The following is a 19026-nucleotide window of genomic DNA, read 5'->3' on the forward strand; positions in this document are numbered from 1 at the left end:
AACTTCTAAAATAGAAAAAAAACTTAAAGGAATTAATTTGCATTTGAGTTATGAACACCCTTCCCCATTATATTAAAACCTGTTACAAGTCAGCTAGATTTCCCATGTCAATTAGAATTTCTGTGCTTGGAACATGTGATTTTACTTAAGTGAACAAGGAATGAAAATGTGTTCCCTTCCACTTTTAAAATCTTAAGTATATTGTCTATTGTCAGAAAGCACAGGATTTCTCCCAAATGAAATTACATATTTCCCCTCAATTAAAAAATGGACGAAAAACAGAAAAGAGATGATCAATCTGCTTTCAAAACAAAACAGTAAGAGTGGCAAGCAATGTGAAGCAACTAGAATGCCCTCCAAATTATCTTCAACATTATTAATGTGGGGGAGGAAGCGTGGGTGGGAGGAGAATACATTGTTTGTGTTTAACACACACTTTTATTCCTTTTTTGAGCTAGGCGGATGTATGAACAGATCTCAATTTGTCCCCAACTTCCTTTTTTTTTAACCTTAGAGGGGTCAGCCACAAAATAGAAATATTTTAAAATCCAGAGGTTTAAAATTACTTAATGTTGAATGCTGAAGAGATTATGTTTTGCTTACCTGGATTCTTACATTTGTACCCCTTGAAGGACATGTTACAGGTGTACGTGGACACAGGGGCATAAGCTGCAGAGGTCTTTAAGAGAGGGTCTCTCACAATAACATTATATATCACTCCAATGCCAACATATGAATTTCCATAGAGTCTGGTCTGCTGAATTGAGCTTATTGTAGTTACCTATGATAGAAAGAGAATGTACACTTAGTCTAAAAGTTTGCCAGCTTACAAGACTAAAGTATGTTCTTAATATACCTTATATTATGGACTCACAGAAATGGTCATTCAACCTTTTACTTCAGTTGCAATTCCAGGATCTGGGAACAGAAGCTGGTGCCATGTGCAAGCTGCAACACCTACCTCCATGGGGAATATCCCTGGATGGCAAAGCTACCTCAGACAGCAATACAAATTCAAAGCAGCTCCTGATCAGAAGAGCAGGAAGGTAAAAATAACAGTCACCGGGAATCCAAGAGATCTCACTAGCTCTGTAGTAATCAATGAAACCATTTCCATCTCAATGGCTTAGACAGATCCTGTTGCAAAAGATATCCATAATAGCAAACCTATGCTTTCTGGATCATTTTAGACAGGAAGCAAGATCTCTATTATTACAAACTGCATACAAGGGAGATTCATTATGACTCTGACAGACAGAAGCATATTTGTGGAAGTAAAGCTACAAAGCTTCTTATCGCATGAACTAATTTCGTGCATCGATTGGAAAGATGCAACAGAAGGAAAATATTCCCTTGAACTCGCACTATTATTGTGTACTAATTTTAAGAAAAACAAAAATATTCTGCAGGATGTGTTTATGAATTTTTAAAACATGCAACAAAATGTCCAGAAATGGCATGAATGATTCACCCCTAAGAGAAAATAGCATGCCTTTCTTGATGCAAGATGTTTGTATTCTGTCACATTAGAAACTTTTTGACAGGAAGCGTGTCAAAAATAGAAATGCTTTTTTCCCCCTTACCCTGGATAAAATTTAAAAGGAACTTTCAATTCCCTTTTATAAAATTATGCAGACCAAGCAGAATGTGGGCAAACTGCATTTGAAGATACAACAGTCCCAAACAAGCAGAAATAAGATTCAAAAGATTAAGGTATATGAGACTTATGGTGAGTTAGTAAACTGGATCTAAAATTGACTTGGTCAGAGAACGTACCGTCTAGTGGTAGAGGAGATGTTCCACAAGGATTGGTATGGAACCCCCTGTTTGTAATATGCATTAATGATTTGGATAAAAATGTAGGCGGTTTGATTTACAAGTTTGCAGATGATTGGAAAAATGGAGGAGTTGTAGATAGTGAGGAAATTTTTATAGATCAGTTACAACTCTGGGTGGAAAAGTGCATATGCAATTAATCCACACAAGTGTAAGGCGATGAATTTTGAGGGGTCAAATGCAAGAGGAAAGTATACAGTAAATGGCAGGATTCCTTGGAGAATTGAAGTTGTCACATTATGGGAAGGCATAGGGAAGCCTCGAAGATAATGAGGACAAGGTTCCTGGATTGGAGTATATTAACAATAGGTCCTCCTCAGGTTATAATCCAAATAATTTACAAATTGGCAATGCAGCTGTTTGGCAATATCTAAATAAAAGGATGGGTCAGCAATAGGCAATGGGTAGTTAAACCAGGGCATTTAACTCAACCTTTCAAAGTTCCCACGTGGCAGAGGATGCCTGCAGGCCATCAGCAGCCTTCAAATTCATTTTGCTGTTCTCCATATGCTTGTTTATATGTACAGGATAGACATAACTTGGGAAGGATGTGTACAAGGAGATCATTTCAAAGTTAATTCAACGCTCAAAGCAAATTTTATTATCCAAGTACATGTCATTATACTGTATGCTACCTCGAGATTTTTCAAGCAGTCACAGTAGAACAAAAAATAATAACTGACAAATAACCAACATACAAAAGACAAACTGTGCAAATACAGAATAATAAATAAGTAAATAAATAATACTGAGAACATAAGCTGCAGAGTCCTTGAAAGTCAGTTCACAGTAGTGAGGTTATTCACACTGGTTTAGGAGCCTGGCTGTTAAAGGAGAATAGCTGTTCCTGAATCTGGCGGTGTGGGGCCCAAGGCCCCTGTACCGCCTCCCTGGTGGCAAAAGTGAGAAGAGAGCCTGGCCTGGATAGTTGGGGTCCTTGATAATGGACGTAGCTTTCATATGACAGTGCTCCTTGTAGATGTGCTCAATGGTAGGGAGGGCTTTTCCTTTTATGGACTGGGCTGTATCCACTACTTTTTATAAGCATTTCCATTCTTGGGCCTTGGTGTTGCCATACCACTGTTATGCAACCAAAGATACTTTCCACTGTACATCTAGAGAACTTCAAACATTTAGATGATGTGCCAAATCTACACAAACTTCTTTTAAAAAAAAAAGGTACTGCTATGCCTTCATTGTGATTAAACTTATGTGCTGGTCTCTGAACAGATCCTCTGATATGAAAACGCACAGGAATTTAAAGCTACTGGCACTCTCCATCTCTGATCTCCTAATGAGGACTGGCTCATGGATCTCTGATTTCTTCCTCCTGCAGTCAATTATCAACTCTGATTTTGATATCAACCATTCAACCAGATTTTCAATATCCCACCTGAATGCTGACAATGGTTGTGCCATCTGCAAATTCTTTTTCTTTTTCCAATATTTTAATTAAATTTCATATACACAAATACAGAATTCATAAGGATATTTATCATAAATCAAAATAAGGTAGCACAAAATGCACTATGTATAAATCACACTGATACAATCATGGTATCCCACATTCATGATCAATCAAATAAAATAAATTGAATTATGAAATACAATAATATGGTTAATCGTATTATTAAAAAAATCTACACCCACTACCAAGACAAAACTGGTTGGTAAAAAAAAAACAAAAAGTGTACTTTACCATATAGTGTTTTATAATAATAGCCCAGATCTATATTTTAATAACAAAACCAATTCAAAGATTTTTAAAATAGTTCAGAAAGGGTCCTCATAGCGTTTGAAAATCTTGATTAGAATCAGAAATCAAACAATGAATCTTCTCTAAATTTAAACATGACATAACATCGCATAACCATTGAGTATGTGTGTGTGCGGGGGGGGGGGGGGGGGCGGGCAATCTCCTTCCATTTAAGCAAGATCGCCCTCCTAGCCATAAGAGAAATAAAAGCCAGTACCGGCAAATCAGAAGGCTCCAAAATTATAGCTTTCCTCAACGATACCAAATAAGGCAGTCAAAGGACTGGGCTTAAAATTAACTTTAAAGAGTACAGAAAAAGTTCAGAATACATCTTTCCAATATTTTTCAAGGCTCGAACATGACCAAAACATATGAAGTAATGAAGCCTCTCCATTATTACATCTGTCACAATAAGGAGCTATATCTGCAAAAAAAACAAGAGAGCTTGTCTTTAGACATATGAGCCTTATGTACCACTTTAAATTTTAGGAGGGAAATACGAGCACATAATGATGAATTAACCATTTTGAAAATAGCCCTCCAGGTCTCATCAGATAATGAAGTTTGTAAATCCTTTTCCCAATCTTTCTTAATTTTGTCTAAAGGAGCCATAATCAGTCCCAACAACAGACCATAAATATAAGATATTGAGCATTATCAAAAGGTTTCAAATTTTAAAATTACATCTATTCTGTTCTTATCTGGGCTGGTACAAAATTAATGTAGTTCAGATCTTAAAAAATCTCTAATCCGTAGATATTGAAAAAAAGTGGGTATTTAATAGGTTATATTTCACTGAGAGCTGCTCAAAAGAGGAAAGAATCCCTCCAACAAACAGATCGTGAAATTGTTTAATGCCTAATCTATCCCATTATCTAAAAAACAGATTGGTCGTAGATGGTTTAAAAAAAATAGGACTAGAAAGGGAAAATCTCAATAAACCGAAATGTTTTCTAAACTGTAGCCAGATTCTCAAAGTGTATTTAACCACCAAACTGTCAGTTAATTTATTTAAAGGTAAAGGAAGAGAGGATCCAAGAAGAGAAGTAATAGAAAATTCCGTAACAGAGTTGGCTTCCAAAAAGACCCATAATGGACAATCCTCACGATTAATATAACCAGAATGTAAGATTTCGTGTGTTAATTGCCCAATACTATAACCTAAAATTGGGTACAGCAAGGCCTCCATTCTTCTTCATTTTTTGAAGGTGGGCTTTAATTAATTGGGGTTTTCTGTTCTTCCATATATAGGAAGAAAGAATCGAATCGAAAGAATCAAAAAAACTTAGGAATAAAAAACAGGTACGGCTTGAAAAAGGTATATAAATTTAGGTAAAATTCATTTTAATAGAATTAATTCGACCAATCAATGATAAAGAGAGAGGCCACCAATTAGAAAGGGTCTTTTTCACATAGTTCATTAAGGTTAGAAAATTTTCTTTGAACAGATCTTTATATTTCTTAGCGATTGTTACACCCAAATATGTAAATTGTTTTCTTACAATTTTAAAAGGAAGGTTAATATCAGTTGGTGTCAAATTATTTAAGGGAAACAATTCACTCTTATGTAAATTCAATTTATATCCTGAAAACTGACAAAAATTAGTCAGTAAAAGAAACAGAGGGTAAAGAAGTTGTAACATTAGATATAAAAAGCAATAGGTCATCAGCATAAAGCGAGACTTTATGAATAGTACCTTGTCTTAAGATACCGGTGATATCTTTAGACTCTCAAAAGGCAATTGCTAAAGGTTCTAATACCAAATCAAAAAGCAAAGGGATCAACGGACATCCTTATCTGGTTCCACGTTGGAGTTTAATTGGTTTAGAATTCTGAAAGTTAGTAAGGACCCGAGCGAAGGGAGATAAGTGAAATAATTTAATCCAATGAATAAAACTGGGCCCAAAATTAAAAGTTTCTAAGGCTTTAAATAGGTAATTCCATTCAACTCGGTCAAAAGCCTTCTCCGCATCCAGAGAAATCACACATTCTGATATTTCCATGGATGAAGAATACATAACATTTAACAATTGCCGTATATTAAAATGGGAATATCAATTTTTAATAAATCCTGTCTGACCAATATTAGAGAAGGTGTAATATTTTCGAGTCTACGGGCCAAAACTTAAGATAGGATCTTAGCATCAACATTGAGTAAAGAGATTGGTCTATATGAAGAGCATTCAGTGGGATTCTCATTCTTTTTAAGAATAAGCAAAGTGGAAGCTTCATTAAAAGACTGTGGCAACCAACCCACCTTGAAGGAAATCAGTAAGGGTAGAACATAAATAAGGTATAAGCAATGAAGAAAAAGAATTATAAAATTCGCCAGAGAATCTGTTAGGTCCTGTATATTTCCCAGAATGCAATGAACGTATAGCCTCAGTGATTTCCTCCTAAGAAATAGGTTGATCCAACTGCTTTCGATTATCAACCTTAAGTTCAGGAATATTTAATTGGTCTAAAGAATTGTTCACTGCAGTATTATCTTTAACAAAATCAGAACTATACAGTTTAGAATAAAATTCTCTGAAAGTGTCACTTATTTCAAAATGGTCAGCTGTCATATCACCATTGGGTTTGTGAATTTCTTTAATTTGCCGTTTAGCTATAAGGGTCTTCAATTGATTAGCCAATAGTTTACCAGTTTTTTTCTCCATGTATATAGAATTGGCTTCTATCTTTTAAAAGTTGGCTTTCAATTGGATACGTTATAAGAAGATCATATTGAGTTTTAAATTCAATACGTCTTTTGTATAGTTCAGGGTCTGGTGCCAAAGCATATTTCTGGTCCAATTGCTTTAATTGATTAACTAAACTAGTTCTCTCTTTATTAGCTTTTTTCTTAATATATGCAGTATAGGAGATAATTTGTCCTCTAATATAGGCCTTAAAAACGTCCCAAACGATAAGACTAGACGTCTCTTCCAATGCATTTTCTTCAAAAAAGTGTAATTTGATTCTCCAGAGATTTTAGAAAGTCCTTATCAGATAACAAAGTTAAATTAAAACGCCAGGATCTGTTCATATGAGTGAAACCAGGAAGATTTAAAGATAGAAATAGAGGAGACTGGTCGGATACAGCTATTTCTTTATATTCAATGGATCAAACTAATGGAATCATTTGATTATCAATAAAAAAAATCAATCCTGGTATAGGAATGATGGACATGACAAAAGAATGAATACTCCCTTTCTGCTGGGTGAAAAAAAATGCCAAACATCAACAATATCACATTTGGTTAGAAAGGATTGAACAAATAAAGTCAATTTATTAGCTGTGGCTGATTTAAGAGAAGAATGATCTAATACTGGGTCTGAGACAACAATTAAAATCTCCTCCCATCACTAAAGAATAAAGACTCAAATCTGGCAGGAATGAAAAGAAACGCTTAAAAAATTCTCGGTCATCCACATTAGCAAATACAATTAATTTATTATCTAGTTTTCCTGATACTATGACAAATCGCCCATTAGGGTCAGAGACAACTTTATGTTGAACAGAAGAAATTGTATTGTCTATAAAAATCGAGACCCCTCAAGATTTTGCTCTGAATGAAGAATGAAATTGTAGAACCCTTCACTGATTAAAAAGGTGTGCATTGTCACAACTACGTACGTGTGTTTCTTGAAGAAAAATAATGGGGGTCCTTAACTTTTTAATATAAGCGAAAATCTTATTCCGTTTCACAGGATGATTTAACCCTTTCACATTAAAATTACGCAAATTAATATTTCGATCCTTTTTAAATACTAATTAACAGAAGAGTTAAAAGATCTGACCATAAATTATTAGCAGAGAACGAACCATAAAATAAGGTACTCAAACAGAAACTTTGGATGATAGCCCAAACCAGCTTCCAGAGAAAAAAGAAAAAAGACCCCATTCTCCTCCCCCTCCCAAAGCCAAAAAGCCGGCCAAAGGACAGTCAGCATGCTAAACCCTAAAGACAACCCTCCCAAAGAAACCCTGCTGACAAAACTCCAATCATTCAAGGTTATTATGTTCCAAGACAAAACAGACAAAAAAAAAACTTAGATCAGAAATCCAAAACACAAGAGGATTCATTTTAATATATATATAGAAAAACATCAACAATAGTAAAAAATACCAAAAAACAAGATATATAAATGGTCAAAACGCAAGTTTATTAAAACCTTATTTTATCCAATATTAAAAAGATAATTGCTCTTGTAAGAGATATAATGCGATCAATCTTCTTTCAAAAACTTCTATGTGTGTTCAACTGATCCCAGCCATTTCTGCACACCATTTTTCTGAATGATTCTAAGATGTGCAGGGAAGCAAAGGGAGGGCTTAAACCCTTTGTTATAAAGCAGCGACATGACCTCTTTATACTTGGCACGTCCAGCCATAACCTCCGGTGTATAATATTCCACGAATCTGATCATCTTCCCATTGTAATCGATCATTCCTACTCGACGGGTATGACAGATTAAAAGCTCCTTAGTATGAAATTCATGAAAACATAAAATAACTGACCTAGGTCGCTTTCCCGACTTTGGTTTGAGGGCCAGCGACCGGTGGGTGCAATCCAACTTAGGCGCAGACGGCAATAAATCAGGGAATAGCTGCTTCAGAAAGCTTGCAAAGAACTCCATGGGGTGGGCACCCTCAACTGATTCTTCAAGACCCAGAATACGTAGATTGTTCCTTCTGTTTCTGCTTTCCAGGTTGATAATCTTCCTTGTTAATTTTTCATTAGATAACGATAGTTTTTTTCAGAGCTTACTCATGTCTTCTAAGTCCACTTCCAGTGTCGAAAAAAGTGTCTTTATTCTCCTTAATTCGCTTTTCATGTTCAATTAGAGTTTGTTGGATAGTGTCCAACTTGATGTTAAGATGTTGAAATTCCTCAGAGAGTTCTGTTCTTTGCTTTCTAAGGAAATCTCCAATTGATTCCAAAGTGGTTGGAGAATCATCATCTTTTTCTTTTGCAGAGGCTTTAGTCTTTCTCATGGACATAATAGAGCAATATTGAGATTTATAATAAGGTTTCAAAAAACTGGTAGGAAACAAAAAGATAGATAAGGTAGGAGCAAGTTCGAAAAGATGTTACCCCATCGGCTGCTAGCAGGGCTCTCTTCTGCAAATTGAAATAAGGCATTGGAGCTGTACTTAGCCTCACAGCCATAGGTATAAAGCAAGGAAAGCAGGGAGCCACGTACACTGCCTTGTGGTGCACCTGCGCTGCTGATGATTGTGGAAGAGATGTTATTGCCAATCCATATTGACTGGAGTCTGCTAGTGAGGAAATAGAGGATCCAGTTGCACAAGGAGGTAACGAGGCTGAGGGCTTGGAGCTTAATGATAAGTTGAGGGGATGATTGTGTTGAATGCAAAGCAATAGTTAATGAACAGCATCCTGCTGTTTGAATCTTCACTGTTCCAGAGCTGAGTGAACAACCAATAAAATGGCATCTGCTGTCAATCTGTTGTGCCAGGAGGCAAATTGGTGGATATCCTAGTCACTCCTAAAGCAGGGGTTGATATGCTTCATGACCAACCTCTTAAAGCACTTCATCACAGTGGGTGTAAGTACTTGAAAATGGTATGATGGAAGCCTACTTGAAGCAAGTGGGTGCCTCAGAATGCTGAAGTTAGAGGTTAAAGATTTCTGTGAATTCTCCTGCCAGTTGACTAGCAAAGGTCTTCAGTACACTGCCTGGTACACTACCTGAGCCAGGGGTTTTCCGTGGGTTTACCCTCCCGAAGGATGCTTGCATGTCAGCCTCAGAGATCATGTTTCATTCAGCATGGAGTGAACTTGAGTTACTGCTACAAAACAACAAACTTTACAACGCATATCAGTGATAATACACAGGATTCTGGTTCTCATTCCATATTTTTGCTGTTTTGGCTCACAGTTCTTTCAAACATCATGCCACCATGTAGTCAGCACCATGTGGACATGTACACAGAACATACAGTGCCTATAAAAAGTAGTCATCCCACCAACCCCCCCAGCAGTTTTAATGTTTTATTGTTTTACAACATTGAATCTTAATGCTTTAAATTAGGCTTTTTTAAAAAAAAACACTGAAGAACAGAAAAGGACTCTTTCGTGTCAAAGTGAAAACAGATCTCTACAAAGTGATCCAAATTAAATCCCCTGTGAGTCAATGTAAAAAACAAAACAAAAAGAACTTCTGGGGGAGTGGGTGAATACTTTTTATAGCACTGTGCATGCATAAAAGTCACCAACCGATGGGCAGTCTTCCTGTTATGAGGCTGCCTATTGGAACCACTTATGGGAATGTCTGAGCAGCAATGAAAATGCCTCCAGGAATGAGAGGTCCTCCACCACCCAGTCTGTGTCCACCAAGGCAGGGATGATAATGCCAAGGTTGACAAATTATACCCATCTATATGGGAACATTTGTTCTTGAAGAGTGTTTGACCAACTACTTTTTTTTCCAGATCTTGCTGCATTGACAGGCAGTGGCAACAATGCAATCGCTAAAATTTCTGGGACTTTTATCAGTAGAATGGCAAAGATATTGACTGGTTGGAATTTGTTGGATATTTACATTTTCAAGTGAAAAAGTAATTGTTCAACATCATCCCTGCAGAGCAATTGAAACCTCATAAGCTGCTCAGGCTATTTGATGTATCAGGCCTGGATTTTCAAGTTCTGAAGAAGAAAAAAAAAATCGAATCCGACAATTAAACCCTTCAAGAAGTGAACACTGAGCAATCAGGTGGAGCGGGATAAAAAAAGATAACATAAATGGAAGATTTTTTAAAACTGAATTTGGTATGCTCTCAATAATATTGTGAAGAAAATATAGTCTCTGAAGAAGTCAGTACAGGTTGAAACACTCTAGTCCAGCAATCGCTGCAGTCTGGCACATTTTGAATATGCCATATTAACTAATTCTAAGATCTAAAATTAAGCAAGATCTCTACTGCGTCTAATTAGCTATCAGTGGAATTTCTGCAATCTCAACTAATGAGATTTCCAATTTATGGCATCTTTGAGTTACATTGAGTCCTTGGATCCCTTGTGATCCAGAAGTGTCTATACTGAAAGAAGGATCAGTTGTGCTGCTCAGAGAAAGATGATTCTGGTCAATTTCTGTAGTCTGGTACCAAAGGTGCCTGACTAGAGTGTTGCAACATGCACTTGGTTGTAAAATGTAAAGTTTTGTTTTAATTTAAAATTTTGTTGGAACACCTTTGTCACTCTTATTCTTATGCCATATTTCAATAAAATATAGCTTGAGGCAAGAATAGAACATATTTTTCTAAGAAGACTTGCTATTTGTAACCATAGGATAGAAAACACAAATTTTCATGATCCGAATCTTATGTTGATAGACATTAATGCAGGAGGCAGATCCTCCCTTGAAGCTTTTATGATCATTTATCAATATATACCTCAAACTACGTAATATATAGCTCAAGCATTCTGTTAACAATTTCAGAGAGTATTTACTATCTGGAAATTTTACTGAGGCATTGGCCATGTTTTATTGTATCAATATGTAACCATTAAAATCAATTCCTTTATAAAGCTTAGCATAATGATTGATTAGAAAATATCTGAATTAATCAAACACTTGTTGTTGGCTGCTGGCATTATACATTACAACCAGATTCTGAAAAAGCCTTTCCATAGCCCTTTGCATTGATTGTAGGAGCCAAAAAAATGGATTACAAAGGACAGGAATGCACTCATCAATCATTAGTGATCAGATTTAAAAGAGGCTACATTGAAAACAATGACTAATCAATTAGGTACAGTCACTCTGGTTTCTCACCATAAAATAAAAGTTACTGAATACTGCATTAAACTCCAGTCCAGATTACAGGAAAGCAGCACAATCATATTTAAAATGTAACGGATAACTGCCGTGAAATTTAACAGTATATTTAAAATCTAGTGGGTAACTACCATGAAATTTAATCATGATTAAATGCATGACAAACTGTTTACCTTGCTGCATGCCTAAAGGCAAACTTTAATTAAAAGCAAGCAGCACCTAATACATCCTCATAATCTGCTGGCACAACTACTTTCTGGACAATTAATGACGTTGAGTCTTTTTTTCCTTGTGTCAGCAAATACAGTAAATGAGATGCAAGGTCTCAAGGTGGCAAAAAAAAACACTATTTGACCATATCAATGATTCACTCATGCTTTTTAAAATCAAACCATAAAAGTGGACTTAATAAAATGAAAATAAATGAAATTACAAGATACGTTACACTATCAGCGAATTTCAGTCAACTGGACAAGCCGTAAGATCTGTTAATACAATTATGTTGTTTACTATTAATCTGATATTAATAACCTTGTGCCATAACTTGCTATCAGTATAGAAACTGCAACCACAAGGTATGACATGAAAGCTTTTCTGAAAACACTTTGAAGGATGGATAATCTATCTGCGTATTGGTTTATAAAGGCAGGAAGAAAGAGCAAATAGTCAGAAAACTGCAGTTACAAAAATTGAATACTAATAAGAAAATGAAAACTTTGAGCCTCTCCAAAGTTTTAAACACAGAAATCAGCAGGAAGATGTGACTTCTTGAGCTCTCAGAGGTCATGTTCAAGCAAAAAGACAGTAAGAAGCTTATCAATTTCAGTCAAGACAAGCATGCAATTTAATAACTGCAGAGGGATTAAAAGGAGGGGTGGGGTTAAAAAGGCAGAGGTGGAAAATAAACCATAGTCCAGAGAATGCACCAAGTAAAGACCATATCACAGAAAACTTGAAAGCAGGAATCATCTATAACTCTGGCTTTTGTTAAGTAGACAATGTACTTCTGTTATACTCTAAGCTCTCTGACTTCATTAAAGAATTTAAGTCCATATCTTGCAGTTCAATATTAGTCAAGAATCCAAGTGAAACAAGTTGAATAGGTCATTGAAATTATTACATTTTGAAGGAGAAAAATTCTCCCACCATTTTTAAATTGCAAGGTTTCCTCAAGGCTTAATATCATTACATTAACAATATCCTTTGTTACCTTCAATCCATTCGCTTCTATGCTTTGTACAGATGACATCTTCCTCATTCCGGTTAATAGACTTGTCACACTCAGGTCATTCTCAGGTAGAAAATATTGGTAAAGTTCGTAGGTCAACCTCCACCTAGAGTGAGAATCTGTCTTAACATCACAAGCAGGGGGCAGCAACCCTCTTAAAAAAAAACAAAGCAGCAACGTAAATTTAATTGAACATATTAGCTGATTCTCTCTCAAAACTATGCTTTCATGCACAATGAAAAAACAGTTTTGAATGCTGTGAGTTCTAAACTTTAAAAAAAGTCAACATACAGAACCAACATATTTCACTGTCTCCTTGGAAGTTGTAAAGTAAAACACTGGGCCTTTATCTCAGTTATTATCATCATCTTTAACATGCATTACCTCTACAGGACAACAAACAGTATTTACGTTAAAACACAAACTCCAGCATCCTAGAGGACTAGACCAGAGAGTCAAAAAGATTCAGGGTTGAAGGTTACTTATCACATGTACATCAAAACATACAGCGACACTCATTGTTTGCATAAACTACCAACACACCCGAGGATGTGCTGGGGGCAGCCTGCAAGGTTCACCACACGTTTCGCTGCCAACACAGCATGCCCACAATGCTTGGGAGAACAACACAGAAAACAATAAACAACAACAAAAAATAAGACTCATCACAGAACAGTACAGCATACTACAGGCCATTCAGCTCACAATATTGTTCCAAACCCATATAAACTTGCTCCACAATCAACTCTTCCCTCTTTACCAGCCTATAACCATACTTTTTTTTTTTTTTTTTACAGCCCTGTGCCAATCAAAGTCTTTAAAGTCCCTATTGTATCAGGAATACCACTACCCCCAGCAGTGCATTCCAGGCACACAGCACTCTTTGTAAAAACCTACTTCTGACATCTCCCCTAATCTTTACTCCATTCACCTTAAAGCGATGTTTTGTGTATTGGCCATTGCCACATTAGAAAAGAGATGCTGACTCTCCACTCAATTCCTCTCTATGCCTCCAACAAGTCTCTTCTCATTCTCAATCACTCCAAAAAGCCCTAGCTCACTCAACTTATCCTCGTGATCCAGGCAGCATCCTAGTAAATCACCTCTGCATCCTTGCTAAAGCTTCCACATCCTTCCTATAATGAGGCAACCAGAACCAGACACAATACTCCAAGTGTAGTCTAACCAGAGTTTTATTTAGGCGAACTCAATCACCCCAACTAACGAAAACAATCATTATGTCTTCTAACTGTAACGATATCCTGAATTATCCCTTATGGACTGCGCCTTTAAAAAGAGAGAGTATGCAGCTGTACAGCACAAACAGCTTGTTACAGAAAGAGAGACGGGCAAAGACTGCTCACAGTTTGTTTGGGATTTCTGCAAGGACACTGCCAGCTGAGTTCCTACAGAGAGAGAGAGAGAGAGAGAGAGAGAGAGAGAGAGAGAGAGAGAGAGAGAGAGAGAGAGAGAGGAGCTACCTGATAGACAGCTGGTGTTCAGTACAACAGTATTTAAACTAGCGTAATTGCTTGTTTCACAGGGCACGCAGACGCACTAAGGTGTGGTGAAGTTACCACTATCCTGTTCAGGTGCCCACAAGTGTGAGACTGAGGATCAATTGTGAGGGATCGATCTGTGATCATTAGAGTGTGAAAGAGCGACCCTGTGGAGTCTACGAGTGTGTCTAACCTGTTCCTGGGTTGGTAGACTATCACTTGAAGACGGTGCTCTTAAGTTGGTCAAGTCTGGCTAACTTGGAAGTTTCGGAGGACAACCGGAAGAATCAACGGCATCAGCTTACTGGGACAACCACAACATCTCTCTCTCTCCATCACTACTCAACTCAATACCACAAACTGAACTGATTTCATTTACCCATCATCGTAAGACTGTATCCATTTACCCCCTAGGCTTGAAGAAGCTTGGTTTTTGTATTTCCACACTTATATATGCATGAACTTTAATAACCTGTTTGATTTACCTGATGTTATATTACTGTATTCCGTAGTTACTAATAAAATAGCGTTAGTTAACAGCAATACCAGACTCCAAGGTGTTTTCCATTTCTGCTGGTTCTTTAACCTGTTACGGGGTACGTAACAAAATTGGGGCCTCTGTCTGGGATTTGAACAAATTGTTTGGGGGCTCATTTGAATTCATTGGGGAAAATCCCTTTTGATTTGTTTGTGTGGAAAAACAGCAGAAATGGATGTTGATAAATTTCTGGAAGCGCCAACCTCTGAGACACTAGAGGATACCAGAAGGTTTGAGTTTTTGAGTGTTGCAAAAAAGTTGAAACTTACTAACGTGTAACAGATGCAGAGAATAGTATTATGCATCTGAGGATGTGTTTAAAGTGCAGGAGTTGGAGTTGTTTCCTGAAAATAAACCTGGCAGGTTTGAGACCCAGTATCAGATGGAAAGATTAAGGATCGAGGCTGAGGAGAAGCGAGGACAGCAACAGCTCGAGTTTGTGTTACGAGTAAAACAGCTTGAGGCTGAGGAGGCAGACAAGCAGAGGGATGAAGCAGAAAGACAGAGGTGGTTTGAGCTGGAAAAGATAAAGAAATTGCAGCAAAGAGGTCTACTGTTAGACCCTGCTGATTTTTACAGCTTGAAAGAGCTGGTTTTGATTGAAGAATTTAAGAACTGTGTCCCCGATGATGTACGGGCATGCCTAGATGAAAAGGATGCCGCTACCTTGCGGGAGTCTGCTAAGGCAGCAGACGAGATTGTTTTAACCCACGAGGTTGAGTTTACTCCGGAGAGTTTCCCAGAGAATAGCTGGGAATATCAGGGTAACCTTGAATTTGAAATTGGGACAAGTGATGACAGCCTAGAAGAGGCAGCTGCCCCTATTGCCTGTGTTCAGGTTGTTGAAGTACCTCTGGATTCACAGGGTACTGAACCTTGTGTTGAAACTCAGTTAAAGTCTGAGGTGTCTCACTTGGTCGAAAAGGAATGCAGTCCTTTTGTGTCAGATGGGCTTGGTTCAGTGAATAAGGGGATAACCTTGGTACCAGTGGAAATTGAGGATTCTCAGCCACTTGTATTAGACAGTGTTCTAAAAGTTGGTGATGAGATGAAAATTGATGAAGTAAATGTTACTGAATTGAGAAGGGTGCTGTTTCTGGACTTTTGAATGAAGTACTTGAAGTTTGGATTGGTTTCACGACCTTTGACCCTGCTTTCAGGACAATGGTCTGCTAAAGAAGTATGTGCCACTCTGCTGAATTTTGTTTTAACATTTGGATGTAAACACCTTCAAGGTTATGGAGTTGCTTTTCACGATTGTGATGTGGAGAAAAAGGATTGTTTTGGTTTTGAGAGCTATTTGCAAAGGTTACTACGGAGACAGATCCAGCTAAAGGTAGTAGGAATGGAATAAATGGATTGTTTGGAATTTTTCACCATATACACATGGCTTTCGCAAGTCTGGTGATAGTGCTGAGTTTAATAAACACTGAAGGTAGGTTGACTCCTAACCAGGGCGATGTTTATTCAGCAGTGCAGCTAACGAGCAAGCCTGCTGCCGAGGACCCACACATGGATTCTGATATTTACCCCGCATGCGCAGTAACTCGAAGCATGTCTAAAAAGTCTGCTGATGCCCACGATGATTTATCAGAGACATTTCTACCTTCCCTATTCCAACAGGACTCATAGGGTAATAAGGCTGATGAGAGCAAGGTTGATAAGAAAGGGTTGTCCTTATCGAGAAAGGAATTTATAGAGGAACAGAATCGAGATCTTGAAGTTGTGGCTTTAAGGGAGACAGCTCTCTCCGAGGATGAAATTCAGAAAGAGTCAGTGGGATACTACCTTAAAGATGGGGTGTTAATGAGGAAGTGGAGACCAGCCACTGTGCCTGCAAGTGAGGATTGGGCTATTGTGCACCAAGTAGTGGTTCCAAAAGTTTACAGGGCTGAAATTTTAAACCTGGCCCATAGTAACGCTTTAGGTGGACATTTTGGGGTAAAGAAGACAGTGCACAGGATTATGAGGGAATTTTATTGGCTCAATGTGAGGAAGGATACTGTGAATTATTGCAAAATTTGCCATACGCGCCAGGTGGTGGGAAAACCTAATCAGGCCAACCCTAAAGTTCCACTTCGGCTTTTGGTGAACCATTTCCCCGAGTCATAGTGGACTGTGTTAGTCAACTGCCAAAGACTGCAGCTGGCCATCAGTATGTGTTAACTATAATGTGTGCCGCTTCTAGGTTCCCCGAGGCAGTTCCTCTTCGAAATATTAGGGCTAAAACAGTGGTGAAGGCTCTCATTAAGGTTTTCACTATGGTTGGTCTGCCCAAAGAAATTCAGTCTGACCAGGGCAATAACTTTACATCAGGAATATTCCAGCAAATAGTTTCTGAGCTGGGGGCTAAACAAATTGTGTCATCTGCATACCACCCAGAGTCCCAAGGAGCCTTGGAACAGTTCCATTCCACTTTACAGACAATGATTAAAACCTACTGTTATGAGAATAACAGGGACTGGGATGAAGGTATATACCTACTTCTCTTTGCTGTTAGAGACTCAATTCAAGAATCATTAGGGTTTAGTCTGTTTGAGCTTGTTTTTGGTCACAGGCCCAGAGGACCTCTGACCTTGCTCAGAGAACAGTGATCTGATCCGAAAGTACATGTCAGTGTGCTGGATTATGTTTTGGAGTTTCGAGATAGGCTTAACAAGGCTTGTGACCTTGCAGAGCAGTAATTGCAGGACTCTCAGATTAAAATGAAACACTGGTATGATCAGAAAGCAAGGGAACAGGTGTTTCATGTTGGAGATAAAGTTCTGGTCTTGTTCCCCCTTCTGACCAACCCCCTCCAAGCACAATTTCATGGACTGTACCAGTTAATTAAGGACATTGACTCTGAATTATGTCGTTGAGACTCATGACCAGAGGAAGGCTACTCAAGTGGAACACGCAAATATGATAAAGCCTTATTATTATGACTCAAGAGATAGCACCTGTGAGTACTGTTACGAAAACAAGTGGAGTCATGGAGGCTTGTAACGAGGTACAAGATCATTTTAACAAGCTAAGTCTAGACTCAACCAGGCTCGAGAATTCTATTGTTTTGAAAAACATTAATAACAAAGTCCATCATTTGGAGCCTGCACAGCAAAAACAATTGAAGGAATTAATTGGCAATTATGAGGATTTGTTTCCTGATGTCTCGAGATGGTGCACAGCTGTGATGCATGACATAATTGCAGGCCAAGCCGAGCCGATCAAACAGCATCCCTACAGACTGAACTTAGAAAAAAGCAAAATGGTGGAACAAGAAATTGGGTACATGTTAGCAACTGGTATCATTAGGCAATCTACCTCAGACTGGACGTCGCCCTGCGTTGTTGTGCCTAAAACGGACGGCAGCATGAGATTCTGTACTGAATACAGGAAAGTTAATGCACTAACCAAAACAGATGCTTATCCTATTCCAAGAGTGGATGACTGTATTGATAAAGTGGGAAAGGCTAAATACCTCACAAAAATTGACTTGCTAAAAGGATACTAGTGTGTTCCCTTGACAAAGAGGGCTAGAGAAATCTCAGCATTTGTAACACCATCTGGACTATATGAGTATAATGCCTTACCCTTTGAAATGAAAAATGCTCTAGGGACATTCCAAAGGATGATCAATTCTGTGATTTGAGGTTTAGAAAATACAGGGGCTTATATCGATGATTTGGTTGTATGAAATGGCACGTGGGAAGAACATATCTCGGTAGTAGGAAAGCTGTTTGACAGGCTTTCCAAGGCCAATCTTACTGTGAACCTCGCTAAAAATGAGTTTGGTCATGCTACCGTTACTTATCTTGGCTACGTAGTAGGCCAGGGCCAACTGGCTCTTGTACAGGCCAAGGTTCAAGCTATTGCCGAGGGTCCCGTTCCGACGGGCAAGAAAGATTTAAGAAGGTTTTTAGGAATGGTGGGGTACTTCCCTAAGTTTTGTAAGAGCTTTGCAGGTATCGCTCTCCCCCTAATGAAACTACTAGAGAAGGGTGAAAGATTTGTATGGAGTGAGCTTTGCCAAGAAGCCTTCGAATGACTAAAAACTATTCTGTGTTACCAACCTGTGCTCAAAGCACCTGATTTTTCAAAACCATTCTCTATAGCGACAGACGCTAGTGACGAAGCTGCTGGGGCAATACTGTTACAGAAGGGTGAGGATGACATTGAACATCCAGTAACGTATTTCTCGAGGAAATTTAATGTGCACCAGAAAAATTATTTCACTGTTGAAAAGGAGTTGCTATCACTTATTCTGGCTTTACAACATTTTGAAGTCTATGTTTCTCCTGCCCAGAAACCACTGGTGATTTACACGGATCACAATCCCTTAGTGTTTCTAACTAAGATTGAGGATAAGAATAGGTTATTAAACTGGAGTCTGATCTTGCA

General features: G+C 38.0%; 1 protein-coding gene across 1 annotated transcript in view; it reads right to left on the reverse strand.

Moving 5' to 3' along the window:
- Positions 1 to 19026, reverse strand: part of LOC140205266 (transmembrane 7 superfamily member 3-like) — a 61589-nt gene that overhangs the window by 11408 nt on the left and 31155 nt on the right. Inside the window, exons 5-6 of the mRNA XM_072272731.1 lie at positions 12592 to 12763; positions 604 to 781 (exon numbers count right to left, since the gene is read on the reverse strand). Coding sequence (XP_072128832.1) covers positions 604 to 781; positions 12592 to 12763 — 350 coding nt within the window. The remainder of the gene's footprint in view (positions 1 to 603; positions 782 to 12591; positions 12764 to 19026) is intronic.

Source organism: Mobula birostris, chromosome 11, assembly GCF_030028105.1.
Source record: "Mobula birostris isolate sMobBir1 chromosome 11, sMobBir1.hap1, whole genome shotgun sequence".
Taxonomy (NCBI): domain Eukaryota; kingdom Metazoa; phylum Chordata; class Chondrichthyes; order Myliobatiformes; family Myliobatidae; genus Mobula; species Mobula birostris.